The 20495-nt window shown below is 43.5% G+C and overlaps 1 protein-coding gene across 1 annotated transcript in view; it reads left to right on the top strand.

Moving 5' to 3' along the window:
* The first annotated feature begins 1200 nt into the window (after positions 1–1200).
* The window catches only part of ATP7B (ATPase, Cu++ transporting, beta polypeptide), a 23139-nt gene continuing 3844 nt past the window's right edge, over positions 1201–20495 (top strand). The window contains exons 1-18 of the mRNA XM_008945120.1: positions 1201–2380; positions 2982–3029; positions 4591–4634; positions 4688–4787; positions 6144–6307; positions 7238–7399; positions 8579–8655; positions 9016–9190; positions 9766–9999; positions 10184–10275; positions 10447–10574; positions 11680–11834; positions 12048–12182; positions 12914–13108; positions 15144–15326; positions 16837–17018; positions 18368–18495; positions 19788–19930. Coding sequence (XP_008943368.1) covers positions 1201–2380; positions 2982–3029; positions 4591–4634; positions 4688–4787; positions 6144–6307; positions 7238–7399; positions 8579–8655; positions 9016–9190; positions 9766–9999; positions 10184–10275; positions 10447–10574; positions 11680–11834; positions 12048–12182; positions 12914–13108; positions 15144–15326; positions 16837–17018; positions 18368–18495; positions 19788–19930 — 3525 coding nt within the window. The remainder of the gene's footprint in view (positions 2381–2981; positions 3030–4590; positions 4635–4687; positions 4788–6143; positions 6308–7237; positions 7400–8578; positions 8656–9015; positions 9191–9765; positions 10000–10183; positions 10276–10446; positions 10575–11679; positions 11835–12047; positions 12183–12913; positions 13109–15143; positions 15327–16836; positions 17019–18367; positions 18496–19787; positions 19931–20495) is intronic.

The following is a 20495-nucleotide window of genomic DNA, read 5'->3' as shown; positions in this document are numbered from 1 at the left end:
TGGACACAAACTGGAACACAGGAAGTTGCACCTCCGCATCTCTCTTATTAGGAAAGTCTGAGACATGTGGGGCTGTTTAGCCTGGAGAAGAGAAGGCTGAGAGGAGATCTCAGTGATGTTTGTGAACACCTGAAGGGTGGGTGTCAAAAGAATGGGGTCGGTCTCTTTTCACTGATGCCCAACAGTAGGACAAGAGCCAATGGACACAAACTGGAACACAGGAAGTTGCACCTCCACATAAGGAAAACCTTCTTGACTTTGAGGGTGATGGAGCTCTGGAACGAATGGGGTCGGTCTCTTTTCACTGATGGCTCTTGTCCTACTGTTGGGCAATGCACACAAACTGGAACACAGGACGTTGCACCTCAACATAAGGAAAACCTTCTTGACTTTGAGGGTGTTGGAGCTCTGGAACAGGCTGCCCAGAGAGGCTGTGGGGGCTCCCTCTCTGTAGACCTTCAAAACACACCCACTGCTTTGGCAGGGGAGATGGACTAGATGATCCCCAGAGGTCCCTTACCCCCACCATTCTGTTATTCTGTGATATAGATTTTAATTGAAAAGATCTATGTAGACAGCCCATGCTTTTGCACACCTGCATATAGCTCTTAAGGTATCAGAGGTCCTCCCTCTGCTAGCTTGTTTCAGACTCCTGAGAAATTCTTCATTGTGTTTTCTGTGGGTTTTGTGGTCTTGTTGGAACTCCTGCTGATCTGTAGCACGTTGGCCAAATTGAACCAACTTCTGACATTTGTGGAGAGGCATTCAGCATACTCTGCTGTGACTCCTTGTGCCAGTGACAGGATGCTCTGAAGAGCAGGGGTCGGGCTACGTGGTGAATGTGCCCCATGGCTGCAGAAAGCTCAAGTTTTAAATAATTGGATTGGGGTGGGAATATTGAGATGATTTTGCTTTTTACATCCCTAGTGAATATTTTTTAAACTGCTGCTGAAGAGAAGTGTCAGAAGCCTGGTTCATCATTGTGGTCATAGCTCACTGGTAATATATTCAAAGCATGTTAACATTTTGAAGCATTTTGGTGGTATAGACTGACATGAGGGCACATCTAATATGTGCTTGAGAGCACATGCAGGATATTGCTGCCTTTACAGGGCTAAAGATGCACACATTTTATTTTTCCTTGCCCCTTAGGCTTTGTCCAACACGGATTCTCCTCCTGACGGTGAGCTGGACCCTGCAATGAAACACGACTTTGCTTTTGACAACATGGGCTACGAGGACAGCTTTGAAACCACGCCCCCTCCACCTCCCCAGGAGCACACCCTGGCACTCAGCATCGTGGGGATGACCTGCCAGTCGTGTGCACAGGCCATAGAAGGCCGAGTTTCCAAGGTGAAGGGTGTTGTGAGCATCAAAGTCTCCCTTGAACAGAACAGCGCTGTGATTAAGTATCTGCAGTCGGAGATAAGCCCTGAACAGATTCGCCAGGAAATTCAGGCTATGGGCTTTGATGCCAGCGTGGCAGAAGAGAGGCTGATGACAGCACCCATCAATCTGTCATGCTTGAGAGAAGCAGTGGTTAAGCTCCGTGTGGAAGGCATGACATGCCAGTCCTGTGCCACCACCATCGAAGGGAAGATGAGGAAACTGCGTGGCGTGGCAAAGATCAAGGTGTCACTTGCCAACCAGGAAGCAGTTGTTGTTTACCACCCTTACATCATCCAGCCTTATGACCTCAGGAGCCATATTGGTAACCTGGGGTACGACTGCTCCATTAGAACTAAACCTGCCCCTCTGAAGCTGAGCGCCCCGGGTCTCCAGCACCTGCAGAATGCAGACCCCAAGGAGACACCAGCACGTCTGGGGAGTGAGGGTGTGGGTCCACTGATGGCTGAGATGAGCAGCACAGCTACGGTGGCTCTGCAGATAGAAGGCATGCACTGCAAGTCCTGTGTCAAAAACATCGAAGGAAATATATCAGATCTTCCTGGCATACAAAGTATTGAGGTGTCTTTGGAGCATAAACGTGCTGTGGTGAAGTATAGTCCAGATTTAATTACCTTGCCAGCTTTGCAGCAAGCTATTGAATCCCTTCCACCTGGGAACTTTAAAGTATGCCTCCTTAATGGTTCAGAAGCAAATAAAGGAGCATCTCCTTCACCTGCTTTGCAACAGAGTCTCCTGAGAGAGCCACTGCCAGACATGGTTTGTACAGCTGTTATTCAGATTGATGGCATGACCTGCAATTCTTGTGTACAGTCCATAGAAGGGAGCATATCACAGAGACAAGGAGTGCAACAGGTATCAGTTTCTCTGGCTGGCAGGACTGGGACCATACATTATGATCCTGCTGTTACCAATGGAGAAGAGTTAAGAGCTGCCATAGAAGACATGGGGTTTGATGCTTCTCTGCTGACAGGTAACAGTGTTTTTTCTTCTGTGGGTAGCATGCCAAGCTCAGCCATGTGACACCTGAGTTGAGACTCTCTTCTGGAGAGAAACTCTTAAAACATCACATCTGTATTGTCTTTTCTAAGGGCCTGGCCTGATCTGAGCTTGCTTAGCAAGGGAGGCAGATTTCAGCTGTGAAGCACTTTATTTTAGCCCTTAATAACTGCACTAGTGAGTGGAAGAGTTGAGTTGTGTTACAAAGCCAAAAGGTCTGGGAGTTGGTACAAGGTTTTTCAGACAGCCTGTTCCCTTACCCACTGAAGTAGATTTCCTCCTGTAAGCAGAGCTATCAAAACAAATGTTTTCATTTATGTTCCAAAACACTAAACCACACAAACTTAATGAAATCTCTTTAATTTAAAGCTGCTTTTTACCCAGCAAAAATATCTTTTTAGTGTCCTAATCCTTTGATCTTTATTTCTTGAGTATTTTTGCTAGCCCTAATATACTAAGCCTTACTTTAAGCGAGGTGAGGGGCAGGATGCAGGTCCTCTCTGGTGGGAACAGATGCTTCTACCTGTCAGCTGCAGCACAGTTTGTACATTTTGTATGTGTGCCCAGTGTTCAAGAAGTTCCCGTGGTGCACAATCTCCTCTCTAGCAAATTTCAAATGTCATGCTATTTATCTGCTTCAACTCAACAGATTTGCTTTGAGATGGTGATGTAGTTTACCTGGAATGAATGAGTTTGATCACAATAAACCACATCGTGTTTGGTTTTCTCATGGGTCAAATCTCTCTGAATCTCTGGAACTGCTGCTGCTGAGGAGGGTCTCATATGTGGTGTTTAATTATGATATATTTGATTTATAATTTGTTTGTGGGAGACCTTGTTTTCCATGTGTGGAAGAGTAGGGGGTCTCCTGTGTTTAACATGTTCAGAAGCAACTCTTGCTCTTTTACACAAACCTCTGCCCAAGGGAGGAAGTGTATGAATGCAGCTGGAACTGTGCAGTGCCTTTTCAGTGTCTGTAAAAACCAGAAATGATTGTAACAGGCCTGTATGTGTGGAGGTCTTCTGGGTGCTACAAATCCTTCCACTACTCATTTTGCAGTACCTGCAATGTAAATATTGTGCCATGAAGAGAAACCTGTTGAGAAACGTGTCCTTTTCCTTGTCTGAGATGAAGTGCCATGAGTCCTGCACAGATGACAAGGACAGGATGGATATGACTGGACTCCATTCTCTGTGCTGGATAAGGACCCTCTAGATACCAATATATCTTTATAGAGTGGAGGTAGCTGTGAAGTCTAGGCATTGAAATAGGAGGGAATCATTTGCCATCTGAAAGTGGAAAACCAGTTCTGTAGAGTTAAATGGGCACGCAAGCAGCACTGGTGAGTGTGTGTTGTTATCTGGGTACTAACAATCCAGATTATTTCCATGAAGAGACAAAGACTACCATGTCACCTTTCAAACAACTCAGAGACTTTAATCATAGAATCATAGAATCCTTTAGGTTGGAAGGGACCTCCAAGATCATCAAGTCCAACCATTGAGCCATTAGGGCTCTAAAGTCCTCTGCTAAAACAGATCAGAATCTGTCAGGGTTGGAAGGGACCCCAAGGATCCCCCAGTTCCAACCCCTCTGCCATGAGCAGGGACACCTCCCACTAGATCAGGCTGCCCAGAGCCTCCTCCAGCCGTGCCTTAAAGACCCCCAGGGATGGGGCCTCAACCGCCTCCCTGGGCAACCCATCCCAGGGTCTCACCACTCTCCTGGGGAAGAACTTCTTCCTCACATCCAGCCTGAATCTGCCCACTGCCAGCTTTGCCCCATTCCCCCTAGTTCTGTTGTTACTTGATATCCTAAAAAGTCCCTCCCCAGCTTTCTTGTAGCCCCCCTAAGATACTGGAAGGCCACAAGAAGGTCCCCTGGGAGCCTTCTCTTCTCCAGACTGAACAGCCCCAACTCTCTCAGTCTGTCCTCACAGCAGAGCTGCTCCAGCCCTCGGATCGTTCTCGTGGCTCTTCTCTGGGCACGCTCCAGCAGGTCTACATCCCTTTTGTAATGGGGGCTCCAGAACTGGATGCAGTGCTCCAGGTGCATGATTGATAAATGTGACCTGCTTGTAGTTTTATGCCATCGGGTGGCAGTGTCAATGGTGTTTGCTCAGTTTATTGTGCATTTATCCAAGATACCGCCGCGGGAGGACGTGGGCAGCAGCCTGATGCCAGCAATGCTGCCCAGCAGTCTCCAGCTCCAGAGCCTCCTCGCCAAGGCCATGCCTCAGCTGCTCCTCCAGACAGTCCTCACCCTGATGGGTCACACCAGCCCAGCGAGGCGACAGTTGGAAAGTGTTTTTTACAAATCACAGGCATGACCTGTGCGTCGTGTGTGTCTACCATCGAAAGGAATTTGCAGAAAGAAGAGGGTGAGAAATTTAAGATTCTTATAATGAGTTTCTATGGGCTATGGGATGGAAAAGACATTCAGTGAGTGGAATATTCCATTCCAAGATAATGGAAGAGGCTGTGGTGCAACATCTGGAGGTAAAGGGACTTAGTGGTCTTCCTTAGTGCTAATGTAACTGCATCACTGTTGAACTATCCCACTGCACTGTCTGACAAACCCAAAGGACATCCTTGTAACAGCAAGTTGTTGTAATGTCATCAAAACTTCAAACAAGGCTCACGACAGGAACAGTCCTCGTTTAGTTTGTAGGGCCTTATTGCTTTAAAGAGCAATCCATCTTTTCCAAAGCTGTTGAGAATTCTGACATGCTTGTGAGGGGAAACTTACCCTTCATAGCATATTTGCACAGGCAGGTACAAACAAATGCCTGGCTCCAGTGCCTGGGTAATTACAGGCACAGCAAAGCTTATAGGTTAGAACCCTGCAGGCTGGAGCTGCCTTTCCTCTGGCCATGCAGAAGATGAACAGATGAGCATCAGCAATGTCTGATTTAGCCTGTGTAGTTATGCCTGGGTTTTGGTTATTGATCCCTGCACCCTCTGTCTCACAGTGATGGTCTCACTGCCCTGATTTAAAAATCCAAGAAAATGTTAGCACTTCAGAACAATCTTTTTGCCTCGTATTTTTATGTTTTGCTTTTCAATTCTAAATGTAGGCTTCTGGGATTTTGTTTGTTTTTAAAAAGAAGAAAAAAGAAAGGGAAAAACAAGGGAAGGAAAAGGTGTAGTATTGTGCTGTGAGGTTTGTTTAGGGCTTTTCAAACGTAGAGACTCCAAGGTAGAGCTTGCAGCAACGAGTGCAAAGATTGCTTCTGAACATCCTTTTTGTCTCATCAGATGAGAGCAAGACTCACCTCCGTCCCTGTGTAACTCTGGGGGTTCCTCTCATTGCTAAAGGGAATCTCAGTGTGGCTGGATCTCAGTAAAAACTTTGCTGTTGTGACTGGGGAACAACACTAGGAGAAGGCAGAGAGGAATCATCAGGCTTGTGACATCTCCAAGATGTTACAGCTCTCACTGACAATCACCTGTAATATTTTATTTTTCTTCTCCTCAAAGGAGCTACATTCAACGAGTGCAAAGATTGCTTCTGAACATCCTTTTTGTCTCATCAGATGAGAGCAAGACTCACCTCCGTCCCTGTGTAACTCTGGGGGTTCCTCTCATTGCTAAAGGGAATCTCAGTGTGGCTGGATCTCAGTAAAAACTTTGCTGTTGTGACTGGGGAACAACACTAGGAGAAGGCAGAGAGGAATCATCAGGCTTATGACACCTCCAAGCTACATTATCTAATATCTTTATTATTGCCACTGCAGGAATTGTTTCAGTGTTGGTAGCACTGATGGCAGGTAAAGCAGAGATAAAATACAAGCCTGAAATCATACAGCCTCTTGAAATAGCACAGCTGATCCAGAATTTGGGGTTTGAAGCTACCGTCTTGGAAGATCATGCAGAAACAGAAGGAAGCGTGGAGCTTCTTGTAAGTCATATGTATTTGAAATTCTGTGTTGGTTTTGGAAAAGTCAGATCTGGAAGAATCATTGTGCAGATGTTTGAGGACTTGACTCCTTTAAGTTTAAGGATTTAAACTCCTTTTGTTTAAGGAGTTGTGGCTTCAGTGGGTCCATTCTGGCTGCTGACACTTTTTTTCTCCCTAATTGCTGAGAAGACAAAATCAATTTGTCTTAGGAGAAGCCATCCAAAGGCTTTGAAATAATAAGTGGTAGTTGTATATGCGTAACAGACTTTTCCTAGCAAGTAGAGGTGAAACAGAACTTTTCTGTGAAGGCACTTTAGTCAATAGTACAGACTCTGAGCAACTCAGGATGTATCACCACATACATGTTGATAATGCCTGGGGTTTTGCATAGAGATCTAAGAACTTTGGGTAAAATTGGTAAATTCTTTATGTGAAGGACAGATTCCTCAATAGTCTGTTTTATTCCCTGACATATACCTACTCCAAGAGAGGTAACAACAATCTGCAGTTGGGCTCATAGCCCAGAAAGTGGAAACATGCCTTATTGAAGCCACAGGGAAATTTAAGTAAGCAAGATGAAGTTAGACATGCAGAGTTTGACTTTGACAGTGTTAATACAGCTGCTGATAGAATTATCTCAGCTATAGTATTACAGTTAATACAACATATGAGTGCTGCTGTACAAATGCATAGCTGTGGCTATAGCTGCTGGTTGCAGATTTTTCTAATCAAAGTAGCTGCTGAAGTTCTCAGCTTTGCATCCTGTGAGAGAGCTCTATAAAATCTGCATGCTAAAAACCTTGGGTTGGCACCAGCAGAGCTGGAATAGTCATTAGCCCCTCTGTGGCACAGTGGAGCCTTCTCTCAAACTCATCCACAAACACTGGGTGAATGTGGGGGATGGCTAACTGCACCTACATTTTTCTTTAGATTACAGGGATGACCTGTGCTTCTTGTGTTCACAATATTGAATCCAAACTCATGAGGACAAATGGCATATTCTACGCTTCAGTGGCACTTGCTACTTGCAAAGCCCACGTCCAATTTGATCCTGAAATTACCGGACCGCGAGATATTATAAAAATAATTGAGGTAGGCTTTAGAAATACTTTATGTATTAGTAATTATAAGATGATGTTGAAAAGGATATTTGAGAGGTTTTGCTGACTTTTGCAGATGATGTAGTTATTGCCATGTGTTTTTATGTTCTTGTGGTGCAGCACATTACTGTGCCCCACTGTAATGCATAGTCTCCCAGGGTGTTGCTCTAGAAACACACCCCAAAGCTACAAAAAGAGAAATTTTTTTATCTCTATCTGATAAAAGTGTCATATATTAATTCTTTACAGTTCTATGTGTAGAATAACATGTCTCTGATTTCCAGTTATTTCAGTAAAGTGTTGGTACTTCAGAAAAAAAACCCTACATTTCTCTTGCCAGTGAAAAAAGCTGTAAAAGAAGTTTTGCAAGAGCTCATAGCACAAGTATTACACATCTCTGTATACACTGGCATTTATTCCCACATGATTTCAGAGAACTTTTTAAACCAAAAGGGCTTGTGATACAGCCACTTAAGGAAAATGATCCTGGTTTACCAGTAACCACACAGATCATGAAATCTGCCGTTATCATGGCTCATAAGGGGACAAAACCTTTTCCTTCTCTGCCCCACCAGAAGGGAGAGAAGCTACTGCAGTAACTCATTGAAGCATCAGTCAGAATTGGCTTTTTGCTATATTTATTTTGGGGATGCTTTTCCCTGCAGTTTGTTGATTTACAGGCTTAAACTTATTCTGGCCACTTGGATTTTCAACTTCAAGTTTATCTCCTCAACTGCAATGTTAAGGAGATGCTCTCAAGGCTGAACAGCCCTGTGGTTTGTACTTTTTTTGCCTTCCTTTGTGATGTTTCCCATGTCTCATACTTACTCCAGTGGAGATGAAAGGGCATAAGTTTCCTTCGAGGAGGAGGACAGCAGAACTCCAGCTGTCAGTAGGAGATTCCTGTGCCTAAGAAACCTGGGACACTTAATGCATCCATACACTGTGTCCATGTAGCTGTAGCAAAAAAATCCTTTGCAACCCATATTTTGAGTACTGTCTGAAATATCTTCTCATGTTGGCAGGATCTAAAAATAAAAAGTTGTCCTTTGTTAAATACAACACAGTGCCCTTTTCTGACACTTCTTCTAAAAGTAGTGCCATTTAAACATAAGTAACATGGTTAGTTTAATCAAAACTAACTCATCTCTCCTGCCCTTTCAATAAAAAGGAAATTGGCTTTCATGCTTCTGTGGCTAGAAGAGCTCCAAATGCACATAACCTGGATCACAAAAAGGAAATCCAGCAGTAAGTATTTCCCTTTCACTAAGGAATGTGGATAGATCATCTCTTGTAACTCCCCTTCCCTCCCCTTCCCAGTTCATTTAGCTTATCCTAACGTAGAGCATATTTAATTTTATGACTTGCCATTTGGTTCAAGTACTTTTATGACTTTCATCAGTTTCAGTTTGTAACTGATGGAAACCTATACAGTTAAACATGTACGAGGCACTGGAACTGTCCCCACGTGCCGAATCTTTGCCAAATGTCCCCAAGCTGTGTGTTGGTGCAGTGCTGATGCCCCAAGCTCTGCTCTGCAGGCACACTGTCTGGCCTGGGTGCTGTGGGATGTACAACGAGCAGGGATTTGCACCTTCTGCTTTCCAGGTGGAGGAAATCTTTCTTGTGCAGCCTGCTGTTTGGTATCCCCGTGTTAATCCTGATGATCTATATGCTGATACCCGATGGTGGGCACCATGGCTCTATGGTGCTGGAACAAAACCTCATTCCTGGGTTATCTATTTTAAATCTTCTCTTCTTCATCCTGTGCACTTTTGTTCAGGTAAGTCTGCAGTATTTCCTAGGGGTTTGCTTTCCATTCATGGCCCATTTATGTAATCTGATGTGACAAAGACAGGAGACTGGGTTGGTGGATTAGGCCTGCCCTCTTGTCTGAGCCACCTACGCAGGGTGAAGTGGCTCTTTTCTGCAGGTTATCCATTCTGGAATTGTTCACAGCCCTTACTCCTACTACAGTTGCATGGGATAGTTTTCCAAGGGGGGAAGGTAGTGTCAAAATGAAGAAATACCCGATCGGCTGCAAACTGATTAGATAGGAATAAGAAAATCCCTTCAACTTCTGTGCCTTGTTCGCTTTGCATTGCTGAGGAAAAGGATGATATTTAGCTGGCAGAGTTTTTTTGAGGACAAGGAAAGGGAAGTGAGAGGATGACAGTGGAGTCAGCCTCCTGGTAGACCACTCCACTGAAGTTACATCAATGTAAAACTTGCATGGGACGGCGAATGCCTTCCCTTCCCTACCACGTGTTTATAATTCTGCTGTAGGCAGCACTATGCACTCTCTCCTTCCACTGCTGTGGTCTCAATGTTTACGTCTGTCCCTGCTTACCCCAACAGTTTCTTGGAGGATGGTATTTTTACGTCCAAGCTTACAAATCCCTGAAGCACAAGACGGCCAACATGGACGTGCTCATCGTCCTGGCCACGACGATCGCCTACGTGTATTCCTGTGTCATCCTGCTGGTGGCCGTCATCGAGAGGGCTGAGAAAAGCCCTGTCACCTTCTTTGACACTCCACCCATGCTGTTTGTGTTCATTGCCCTTGGGAGATGGCTAGAACACATAGCAAAGGTAACTCATCTTCACACCGATTACTGTGTCTTTACGATGGGAGTAGAATAAAACTGTTCAGAGGAATTTTGAGACAGATGTTTCTGATGTTTCTGATTCAAGGTCATTTAGAGTTCCTTGTGTTAAGTGCACATCAGCATTTATGTATCTCAATATATCTTAAACATTCATCTCTGTTTCTTAGAGTAAGACCTCAGAAGCTCTTGCTAAACTTATTTCTCTTCAAGCCACAGAAGCCACTGTGGTGACTCTTGGACCTGACCACTCCATCATCAGGTACATATTCATGAACCAAAACCCCTTCAGCCTGCTTGGGTGCATGGACTAGGTTTGATGCAGTTATGTGAAAGCATTGTTATTCTTTTGAAGCTGATGGCTTCTAAATAATAGTAAATAAAAATATTTATCTAATGAACAATCTTTCTGCTCTACTTGTGTCTTTCACAGGGAGGAGCAGGTAGCTGTTGAACTGGTTCAAAGGGGTGATATCGTGAAGGTTGTTCCTGGTGGAAAGTTCCCAGTGGATGGAAAGGTCATTGAAGGCAGTTCTATGGCAGATGAGTCTCTCATTACTGGTAACTTCCCTTAACGCTACGCAAAGAAGTGAATTCTTCTAGAACTCCTTCTTTCAAGAAATGAGGGCAGACTTAACCCAAAAGCTATTGTCTGAATGAAGTCCCACCATAATAGTGGCTGTGCCTAACCTTTGCAAGCTTGAATCCAAATCCCATGTCTGCACACACCCTAAAAAGCTGAAGAATCTCTGCTCAGTTTCATCATTTATACTAACATACCGATGGGACAGGTAGAGTCTAAACACTATTGTCATTGTCCAAAGGTCTGGTGGGAGTTTCCTCTGGAATGTGTTTGTAGAGATGGGACCTTCTCAGAAGTAATTTCTAACAGGCAATGGAGAAATATTGCTAGATGTTGGGGTGTGTATGGATGGGCACCAAACAGGGCTTCTGACAGGGATCTCCTGATGGGCAAGGAGAGTGAAAGAAAGCCTCATAACCTGATGCTCATTAGGAGTCATGGGACTTCCTCACAGCTTTTGAAATTTAATTTCTCTTTGTAAATATAATAAGAATTTACTACATCATGCAGTTCTTGTAAATAAAGTAAAACTTTATTATTTATTGGCTTACTTGTTTTAGTTATGCATTTATGTTGCTTGGGGAACAGAGACACTTACTTTAAGAGAACCAGCCATTATCACTAACCCTAAAAACAGAAAACAAAGATTTATCCAAGAATATTCCTAAAGGCAGCATGAGAACAAGAGCTTTGTCACAGAGGCAACTCTTCCAGCCTTTGAAAACTGAGGGTGGTGGAAATAAAGACAGATTTCTCAAAGTCCCATGGCTGTGCAAAGTATCTGAGAAATTCCTAGAAGTTCCTTGTAAAACAAATTTCTTCCTGGCCCTTTGGAAGGATGGCATGCTGGAGAGTTAGGGCCAAGGAAACAGCATTTACTTTGAAACTAAATCTAGAAAAGGTTTATAGAAGTGTGACCCCACTTATACATGTCATCACTAGCCAGAGATAGACAATATGTGATTTCTGGTCACTGTTGCTTAGCGTGCTGGTTTTCCTAGCATTGAGTGAGCTGTGTGCCAATGGACTGTGTCCACTGTCATTAAGGGTATTGGCTCATTTTTTCTTACCTTTTCTTTTTAGGAGAAGCTATGCCAGTCACTAAAAAGCCTGGGAGCACAGTGATTGCTGGTTCTATAAATGCACATGGCTCAGTTCTTGTTAATGCAACTCATGTTGGTAACGACACCACTCTGGCACAAATTGTGAAACTGGTGGAAGAAGCTCAAATGTCAAAGGTAAAAATAATAGAAAAGAAAATCTTATTCACAGGTGTTGATTAAATACAAAAAAAAAAGATTCTGTATTTTGTTGTGTTTACTTGCTCAGCAAACTGTGTTTTTTCCAGACTTCAAAAAAGAATCAGCTAAAGACTGTTAGATATTTTCATGAACACTGCATATTTATGTGTTGACCATAAACATGCAAATACCTGTTTTTCTTTTTTATAGGCACCCATCCAGCAACTGGCAGATAGGTTTAGTGGATATTTTGTTCCATTTATCATCATCATTTCAACAGTGACATTGATAGTATGGATCACAATTGGTTTTATAAATTTTGATGTTATTCAAAAATATTTTCCTGTAAGTAATTTCATTAAGAGCTGGATTTTGGTGTTAGGGTTATCTTCCAGTGTAATTAACATAACTTCTGTCTGTAGGGTTTGATGTTGCAACCTGGCAAATCCTTTTGTACAATGCAGTGTTTTCTACACAGAGCAGATAATTGCACTAATTAAAATCTATCTGCAGGTATAAATAAACCTTTGCATTTTCTGCCTGGGGTTCCTTCAAACCAAAAGGATTGGCAGTATTCCTGGCCTAAAGATGATCTGTAGCTGCATTGCAAGGAGCCTAGCCAGGCCTAGCATGCCTGAAGTTTTTTTTTGAACATCTTTATTTCTGATGGCATAGAGTGGTTTTGGCTTTAGAACGAGGATGAGCATCTGTTATCTTCAGGATCTGTATTTGCTAGGCTCAGCAGCTGTGGGGTTTTGTGTTCCTGGAAGTAAAGTTCTCCTTTGCTAAGCTGTAAAGGAAATGCCAACAAGTTATATTGCCATCCAGAAGCCTGAGAGTAGAGTCAAGCCTAAATGTGCTTGAGTGGCAAAAAATCCAGAAAATACTGCCATAAACAATTCATAACATTGACCTTTCTCAGTGCTTACAGTACCAATAACAGATTGCTTCCTATACTGGAAGTTTCCAGGTGAATGTGCTGTTTGCAACGACTCTGATTGATTGTACATCTGTTATCTTCTATCAGCCATGAGACATCTCCTTTTTTGTTTTGTTTTTCTCCACTCTTCTTGCAGAGTCAGAACAAACACGTTTCAAAAGCTGAGCTAGTCCTGAGGTTTGCATTTCAGACCTCAATCACTGTGCTGAGCATTGCCTGCCCCTGTTCTTTAGGCTTGGCTACCCCCACAGCAGTGATGGTGGGCACGGGAGTCGCTGCCCAAAACGGCATCCTCATCAAAGGTGGAAAACCCCTGGAAATGGCACACAAGGTGAATGCTTCACTCTATTGCTGCATAGAATCATAGAATCCTTTAGGTTGGAAGGGACCTCCAAGATCATCAAGTCCAACCATTGAGCCATTAGGGCTCTAAAGTCCTCTGCTAAAACAGATCAGAATCTGTCAGGGTTGGAAGGGACCCCAAGGATCCCCCAGTTCCAACCCCTCTGCCATGAGCAGGGACGCCTCCCACTAGATCAGGCTGCCCAGAGCCTCCTCCAGCCTGGCCTTAAAAACCCCCAGGGATGGGGCCTCAACCACCTCCCTGGGCAACCCATCCCAGGGTCTCCCCACTCTCCTGGGGAAGAACTTCTTCCTCACATCCAGCCTGAATCTGCCCACTGCCAGCTTTGCCCCATTCCCCCTAGTCCTGTTGTTACTCGATATCCTAAAAAGTCCCTCCCCAGCTTTCTTGTAGCCCCCCTAAGATCCTGGAAGGCCACAATAAGGTCACCTGGGAGCCTTCTCTTCTCCAGACTGACCAGCCCCAACTCTCTCAGTCTGTCCTCACAGCAGAGCTGCTCCAGCCCTGAACTATAGTTTCTTAGGAAATCCTCCTTGTCCAGAGAAAGCCTGCAAAACGTTGGGTTTTGGTTTTCTGCTCCTGGCTGCTCATAAAGGTAAAGACAGATCTGACCTTCTTTCCTCAAAGTAGTCACAGCAAAGTGTTGAGAGCCAACAGTTCCTCCAACCTCATGCCAGGGGGGCTGCTAATATTCTGGATGACCTCAGAGCTCTCTGAGTTTTGCATTCTCTTTACCTCTTTTGCAAAAGAGCCCAATAATCCAATGTTTTCCTGCTTTTCTCATGGGGCTGTTGTGAAATATATAGCATTAGTTTAAAATGTAAGATGTAAGAGAAAACCAGAATGGTTTGAAGTTGTTTTAGTGTATAGAAAAAAGATGGGAAGCAAGAAGAGCCTTTCTAAGACAGAAAACTGCTGAACAGAGGAGGAGATTGAAGCAGGAAGATGTTTGATATGCCCACAGCTAGTGAAAAGAATATGAATTTAAGCCATGTTATGGTAGACTGGATTAGACATACACAGAGCATTTTAAATGAGAGGGATGGTAAGAATAAGTTAATCAGGCTGATAAATCTCATTCTTACTGGACATTATAAAGCACAGACCAGAATTTTTTTCAAGGCTCTGCAAAAAAAAACCCAAACCTGAAACCAAAAAAAACCCCACAAACCCAAAACTACTGCTAATTAATGTCAAGACTTTTTTTTACCTTTTGAATCTAAGCAAAGCTAGGGTCAGGGCTTGGAAAATTAGGTGACCTGCTGGATTCTGCAAGGCTGCTGGGTTGGAATAGCTGGGAATGGAAATTGTGTCTACTTTCTTGATTTATTTGGTTCTTGTGTTTCTCTGTGCTGTGTTTACTTTAAAGATTGGAATGGATTTGAGCTTTGGGTTTCAGTGTATGTTGGGTGGTGTTTTTTGGTTCATTCCTTATTCCTCAAGACCCATTGGGCTGGCTAACAAGTGATTGCTGAGTTTGGTGAATAGCATGAGGCTGGTTTGGGTTAGGTGGTTGTTTCTGGAACTTGTTGCAGCTTCTTACACTCTTCCCACCTGCTCTATCACCAAATAACTTCCCAAGTCCTCTTTCTATGCTAGTGCTGTTGTTGATGGTTTAGAACAGCATTAGTAAAAGCCCTCCTTGCATCATATACCTTATGGTAAAAGTGATGGAGGTGCCACTCAGGCATGTGAATACATACAAAGGACACACAAAGTACAAGTCCTGCAATGACTCTTGTCTGAGATCCTGGTACAGGTATAGAATGATGTAGATTCAGTGAAATCACTGTCTGAGGAATGGATAAGAAAGCATAAGGACACCTACTGTACAGACAGTTTGAGGTACCTACAGGAGTCCTTACTTTTGTAGGCTTATTCTTTCTTGGTGTGGGTATAGTCAACCAATTATTAAGGTCTTGCCTGTATTCATTTGCCTAAAGCATAGAGGCATCCCTGTGCTCACAGGGCTTGGGCAGTAACTCTGTTTTATTCCATGCAGATCAAGACTATCATGTTTGATAAAACTGGGACCATCACCTGTGGAGTTCCTAAAGTCATGAGGGTGCTTTTGCTGGGGGACACGGCTGTGCTCTCTCTGAAGAAGGTGCTGGCAGTGGTTGGCACTGCAGAAGCCAGCAGTGAGCATCCTTTAGGAGTGGCAGTCACTAAATATTGCAAAGAGGTATTTAGCCTTCCTCTCTCATCTTAGACCTGAAAGAATTTGTGAAAATGCAGCAACATTGTAGAGGCTGGGAAGCTGGGAGATTTTATGATTGTGCATGTTAGTCTGGACAGTATCAGAGAGCCTCTTCTGAGCTTTGCTCTTCTGGTAATGCTTTGGAGTTCTCAAGCAAGAGAACATAGTTTTTCCTGAACTAGTGGGAAAATAAGGAATGTAGAATATGTGCAGGAGGAATATTATGCTTAAAATAGCATCATGAAGTGACATTTCATATGTTACCTGGCTGTAGTGACCTCTATTAGTCACTTGCTTACCTGAACTAATTAGGCAAAGGGCTGTAAAACCTGAATATTAAACTGTGATATTTGTGAATTTTGCAAATGAATTAACAGATTATTCCAGCCTTTGCAAGCTGTGCAGATCTTCAAAGGTCATCTGTATATTGCATGTGTTCCTCAAATGTTTCAGGAAGAATGAAAGCACAAATAGGAACCAAAATAGGAAGCCTGGTTTAAATAATGATTTCTTTCTGCTAAGACAAGTCATTAATTGATTTATGGAAAAATTCATTGGAAAGAATATATCAAACTTACCAGTGATAGACCTTTCAGTGGTAAAATGTAGAAGTTAACATATGAATTCAGAAGGAAAAAGAGAGTATGGGCAATGGTTCTGTCACCTCTCTTGTATTTTTCTGCTTCCAAATTTGTCTTAGTGCCCTAATGCTTCTATAGTCATCCCATGCACCAGTTCTCACTGGATCCAGGCTTCCAGGAATTGCAATGCTCTACTGTTTGCTGATGTTCTTACCACCTGCCTTAGTATGCCTGGGTTGTAAGGAGGTCACTGAAAGGTACACGTTGTTCCAACTTCCAGACACAACCCAGAATAACTTGTTTATAAATTCATCTAGTCCCCATTCTTTCTGTAACTCATAGAGTCCTGGTAATCCTTTTTCTCATCTTGAAGGTACTCGCTGGCTTCTCTCTCTAACTCCACAGAAAGACACAGTTTCCTCATCATCCAGCCAGATCACTCCAGGAATTAGATGCAGTTTTCACTGTACCTTTACATATCTATAAAAGGCTTGATTCCTCACAGCCAGTGGTTTGTGAGGTTGATTAGAAGGTGCATTTTTCCCAAAGCTGCATGGCTCATTGTTACAGTATTTCTCTTTAGCTGCTAGTCTTGTCTGAGGTCATGAACCACCAGTGTAACTGCTTCCTACTTGAACTGCCATGAGAAGGTGTCCTTATGGTTTGCTGGTGCTCGGGCTGAGACCTGGATGTGATGTGTATGGCTGCCTCTTTCTAGGAGTCTACACCACACCACATCTGGAACATCCTTATTTTGAGTTCTGCACTACTGAAACCCCATGCTGCTTTTCAGTCAGTCATTCATTGTCAAGCAGAGGATGAGGCCTCTTTATGTCATAGCTGTTTTTTTAGGAGTAATCTCTGTACCTCACATGGCAGCAGAGACTGACGGTGAGCTCTGGTTACCTCTGCAGGAGCTTGGCACTCAGAGCCTGGGATACTGCACTGACTTCCAGGCAGTGCCAGGCTGTGGCATCAGCTGCAAAGTTGGAGGTGTTGAGGCTGTCCTGGGCACAGCTGAGGAGGGTCTCAGCAAGCTGGACATGAACAGAAGCAGGGACAGCAGTGCTCCCCTGGGAGATAACGCGCCGACCACGCTCTCGGAATCACACGGTACGTCTGCCCCCAAAGTCACCTCCAGTCCCCATGCAACAGTGCCAACTGCTGTGGAACAGCCCTATCCAACTAGGAAAAGCAGAGGCAGATGTATGGCAGAAGGAGGCAAAAAATATGAGAGACAAAAATGCACCTTAACAAAAATGGAAGCTCTTTCTTTCCCCTACTCTCAATCTCGCTGCGATTCAGAAACCTAAATAAGAATTTGGATGCTACAGTGATGGATACTTGAAAAGTCCATACTATACATAGGCAATAAAGTATATCCAGCCATGTTCCTTTTGGATAGAAGAATGATCCAGCAGAAAGCAAAGTTTGCCAATTAGCATTATTTTCCCATTTAGGGCAGTTTCCTTCAACATATGTTACCTTAGTGCAACATTTTATATCCTAGCCTTTAGTTCCATATTAACTTGGACTTTGCCTTTCCTGTTCATATATCTGTCAAGGTGCTTAGTATTCAAAATAATCTATTCAGGAGATGCACAATAAAGCATGTTATATCTGCAAACTGAGTTTCAGTGCCTGGTGGTTTTGTTTAGGCCAATCCATTTGGTTTTGTTTCAGGCTCTGTGGAAGCCACTTCACTCTTTTGGGGTGTAGGAGAGAAAAAATCAATATTCAAAGCCTTCCTTTATAAACTCACCAGTCCTCTTCAGAAGGCTGTGGCTCTCCTGACCACTTTGAGAAAGCTACTAGAAGCACTACATAAAATAAGCTCCTTAATAATCAGAAGCCTGGTGTTTGTGAATGGTGTTAATGTAGTATTTTCTCACCTGCTTCATATGGCTCTTGCAAAGTTGGATTGAATTCATAATGAGGTCTTCTACATACTGTTTCATTGTTAAAACAAAACTACTTTCTTCTTGCAGAAATAGCCTTTGGAAGAAGTCATCAGCTGTGAGAGCAAAGCAGCATGGTATTTATGAGAAGTGCATACTGCATTTATTCAGAAAAACGATGCCAACTGGCAAGGAGAGATACAGGGAAATACTTCACTAAATTCATGACACAGTTCTGTGTATATAGGAGCACAGACTGAGTCTTGGAAGAGAAAAGTTTTATGAGTCTTTATTCAGCCAGTACCTGTGCATTTGTGTTTGGCCATGGCAGGAACACTTCAACAACATTAATTCTGTTTGTGTCTCGGCTGCGACCATTGCCAGGCCAAAACACACACAAAATAACTTCAAAAAAACTAGAACTTCTTCAGAATATCCTTCCATAGCTAGTTCAGCCTGACGTTGTCATCCTCAAACACCTCTGGCCTATTTCTGAGTTGCTCCTTCTCCTTCTGTCTGTGCCCACAGGTCCATGTGCCTCCCACAGGTACTCGGTGCTGATTGGGAATCGGGAGTGGATGCGACGCAACGGGCTGCACATTGCAAATGATGTCAATGATGCAATGACAGACCACGAGATGAAAGGGCAGACTGCCATACTAGTGGCTATAGATGGTAAATACTGGGGTTTTTTTGGAGTGACTTAATAAATACCAGTCGATCCTACCATGAAATGGATAAAAACTAACTCTGGAGCAATCATCAGTCACTTAGTATCAAGAAACTGCTGATTTTCTAGTGCAGGACTGCTTGTGAACTGCAAAGTATCAAGGTGTTCTTAAAAGAAGCTTTCGCCTCAGAACAGTGTTTGTAAGACTTCCTTGGGTAGTTTTGCATTTAAATATTAATTTCTAAACAGCCTGTTGTCTAGGACTGCTGTTCAGAAAAGCAGTGCCACATCCCATCCTGACTTCACATCCCCTAAATCCAATCTGTCGCACCACTGGTTTCAAAACATTTCATGAGTAAACATGATAATTCATCAGGTCATTCAAACATACTAGATTAGACTAGATGAATTTTGCCAGAGGGGTTCTGTTCTGTGCTGTGCAGAAGGAGATCCCAGGCAATCCCTTAATCTGAGAAACTGCTGTCACGGGGATGGATTGCCAGCACATCTGTGGGCTTCATCTGTGAGCAGAAGTGGGACATCTGATTCAATTACTGAATAAATACCCTTGGTGCTCCTAGAGAGCAGTTCTGAGAGGCTCTTGCATGTCTCAGCCTGGCCTCCATTAGCAGTCCAGCAAACACAAGTTCTCTTACCACAGAAATAAGGGCCCTGCTGTTCAGCTGGTGTTGCTGTTGCTGCTAATGACACCAAACAGAGATACAGGGGTGCAAAACTGACTTACTTCTGTACTTTTGAGAGGTAATATGCAATGATGAAGCAATGTGAGATTTTTGTAAGCCCTGTGAGGGAAACTGAATTCACCTTTGGGTCGATGTGTTGGAAGGCAGGTGCAGTGAGAGGTAATATGCAATGATGAAGCAAGGTGAGATTTTTGTAAGTCCCATGAAGGAAAACTGAATGCATCTTTGAGTCAATGTGTTGGAAGGCAGGTGCAATGCTTCTGTAGGAAAGTAATTATAATAGTGATACAACCCTGAAAGATGAGGGGATGTAAGACCAGATATTCCATGTGCTTCCTCCTGGAGGAGTGGCTTCAACAGATGCCCTGGGCACAAATACCAAAACTTTCTCTGACCCACTCCTGTTTTGTCTGTACCATAAAACCTAGAAGGCAGGCACGTCGAGAAGGTACCCTCCTCCCATTCCTCCTGATCCCTAAATATCAAAGGTGTTTGTTGTTTGATCTGAAAGAGGTAAATGAGAAAACTCCTCTTCTATTGCTGTCCCCGTGCCTCTCACAGCTCTTTCTAACTGAGGAGGTTTCTCTGCTCAGGTGTGCTGTGTGGAATGATCGCCATCGCAGACACTGTCAAGCAGGAGGCAGCCCTGGCTGTGCACACGCTGCAAAACATGGGAATAGATGTCGTGCTGATAACAGGGGACAACAGGAAAACTGCAAAAGCCATTGCTACACAGGTATCTCTTTCTTTATGGTTAAAAAAACAAACAAGCAAACAAACTTAATGCATGATGAGGTTCTAAAATTCTGCTTACCCCAGGGAATCTGGAGCAGGAACTCAGCGTTTCCCTGGATATGTTAAATGAAAACTAACTTTTCTTGAATTGGAAGGAAAATCAGGTCAGGTCCTATGGCATAGCAAAGGCCAGTGGCTGCGTGAAGATCCCACTGAAGACAAGCAGTCAGTAGTTCTCCAGAGATACAGAGTGTAGTAATTAGGTCATCACTGAACTGAAGCCTCTTGCCTCCCTTCACTGAAGGGCAGTTGTGTTTGGCTAGTGGCGAAGGGAAGTTCCTTTAAGGTCAAGTCCTATTCCCAACAAGGGAAATGAGGATTTGTCATTATCTTTAAGGGTAAGGTACTAATAACAATAAGGAGCATTGTTAAGAAGCACAGCAGTCTAGAAGAGGTTGGGTTTATATGACATTTCTTTGATCTCAAACTATAAATGTTGATCCAAAAGCAAAGCCAAATTTTCACTCTACCTTGCCACATTTCCATCCCCTCCAACTTAATCTCCC

Source organism: Merops nubicus, unplaced genomic scaffold (assembly GCF_000691845.1).
Source record: "Merops nubicus isolate BGI_N331 unplaced genomic scaffold, ASM69184v1 scaffold6268, whole genome shotgun sequence".
Taxonomy (NCBI): domain Eukaryota; kingdom Metazoa; phylum Chordata; class Aves; order Coraciiformes; family Meropidae; genus Merops; species Merops nubicus.
The sequence above is the reverse complement of the archived record's forward strand: the minus strand, read 5'-3'. Positions and strand labels throughout refer to the sequence as shown.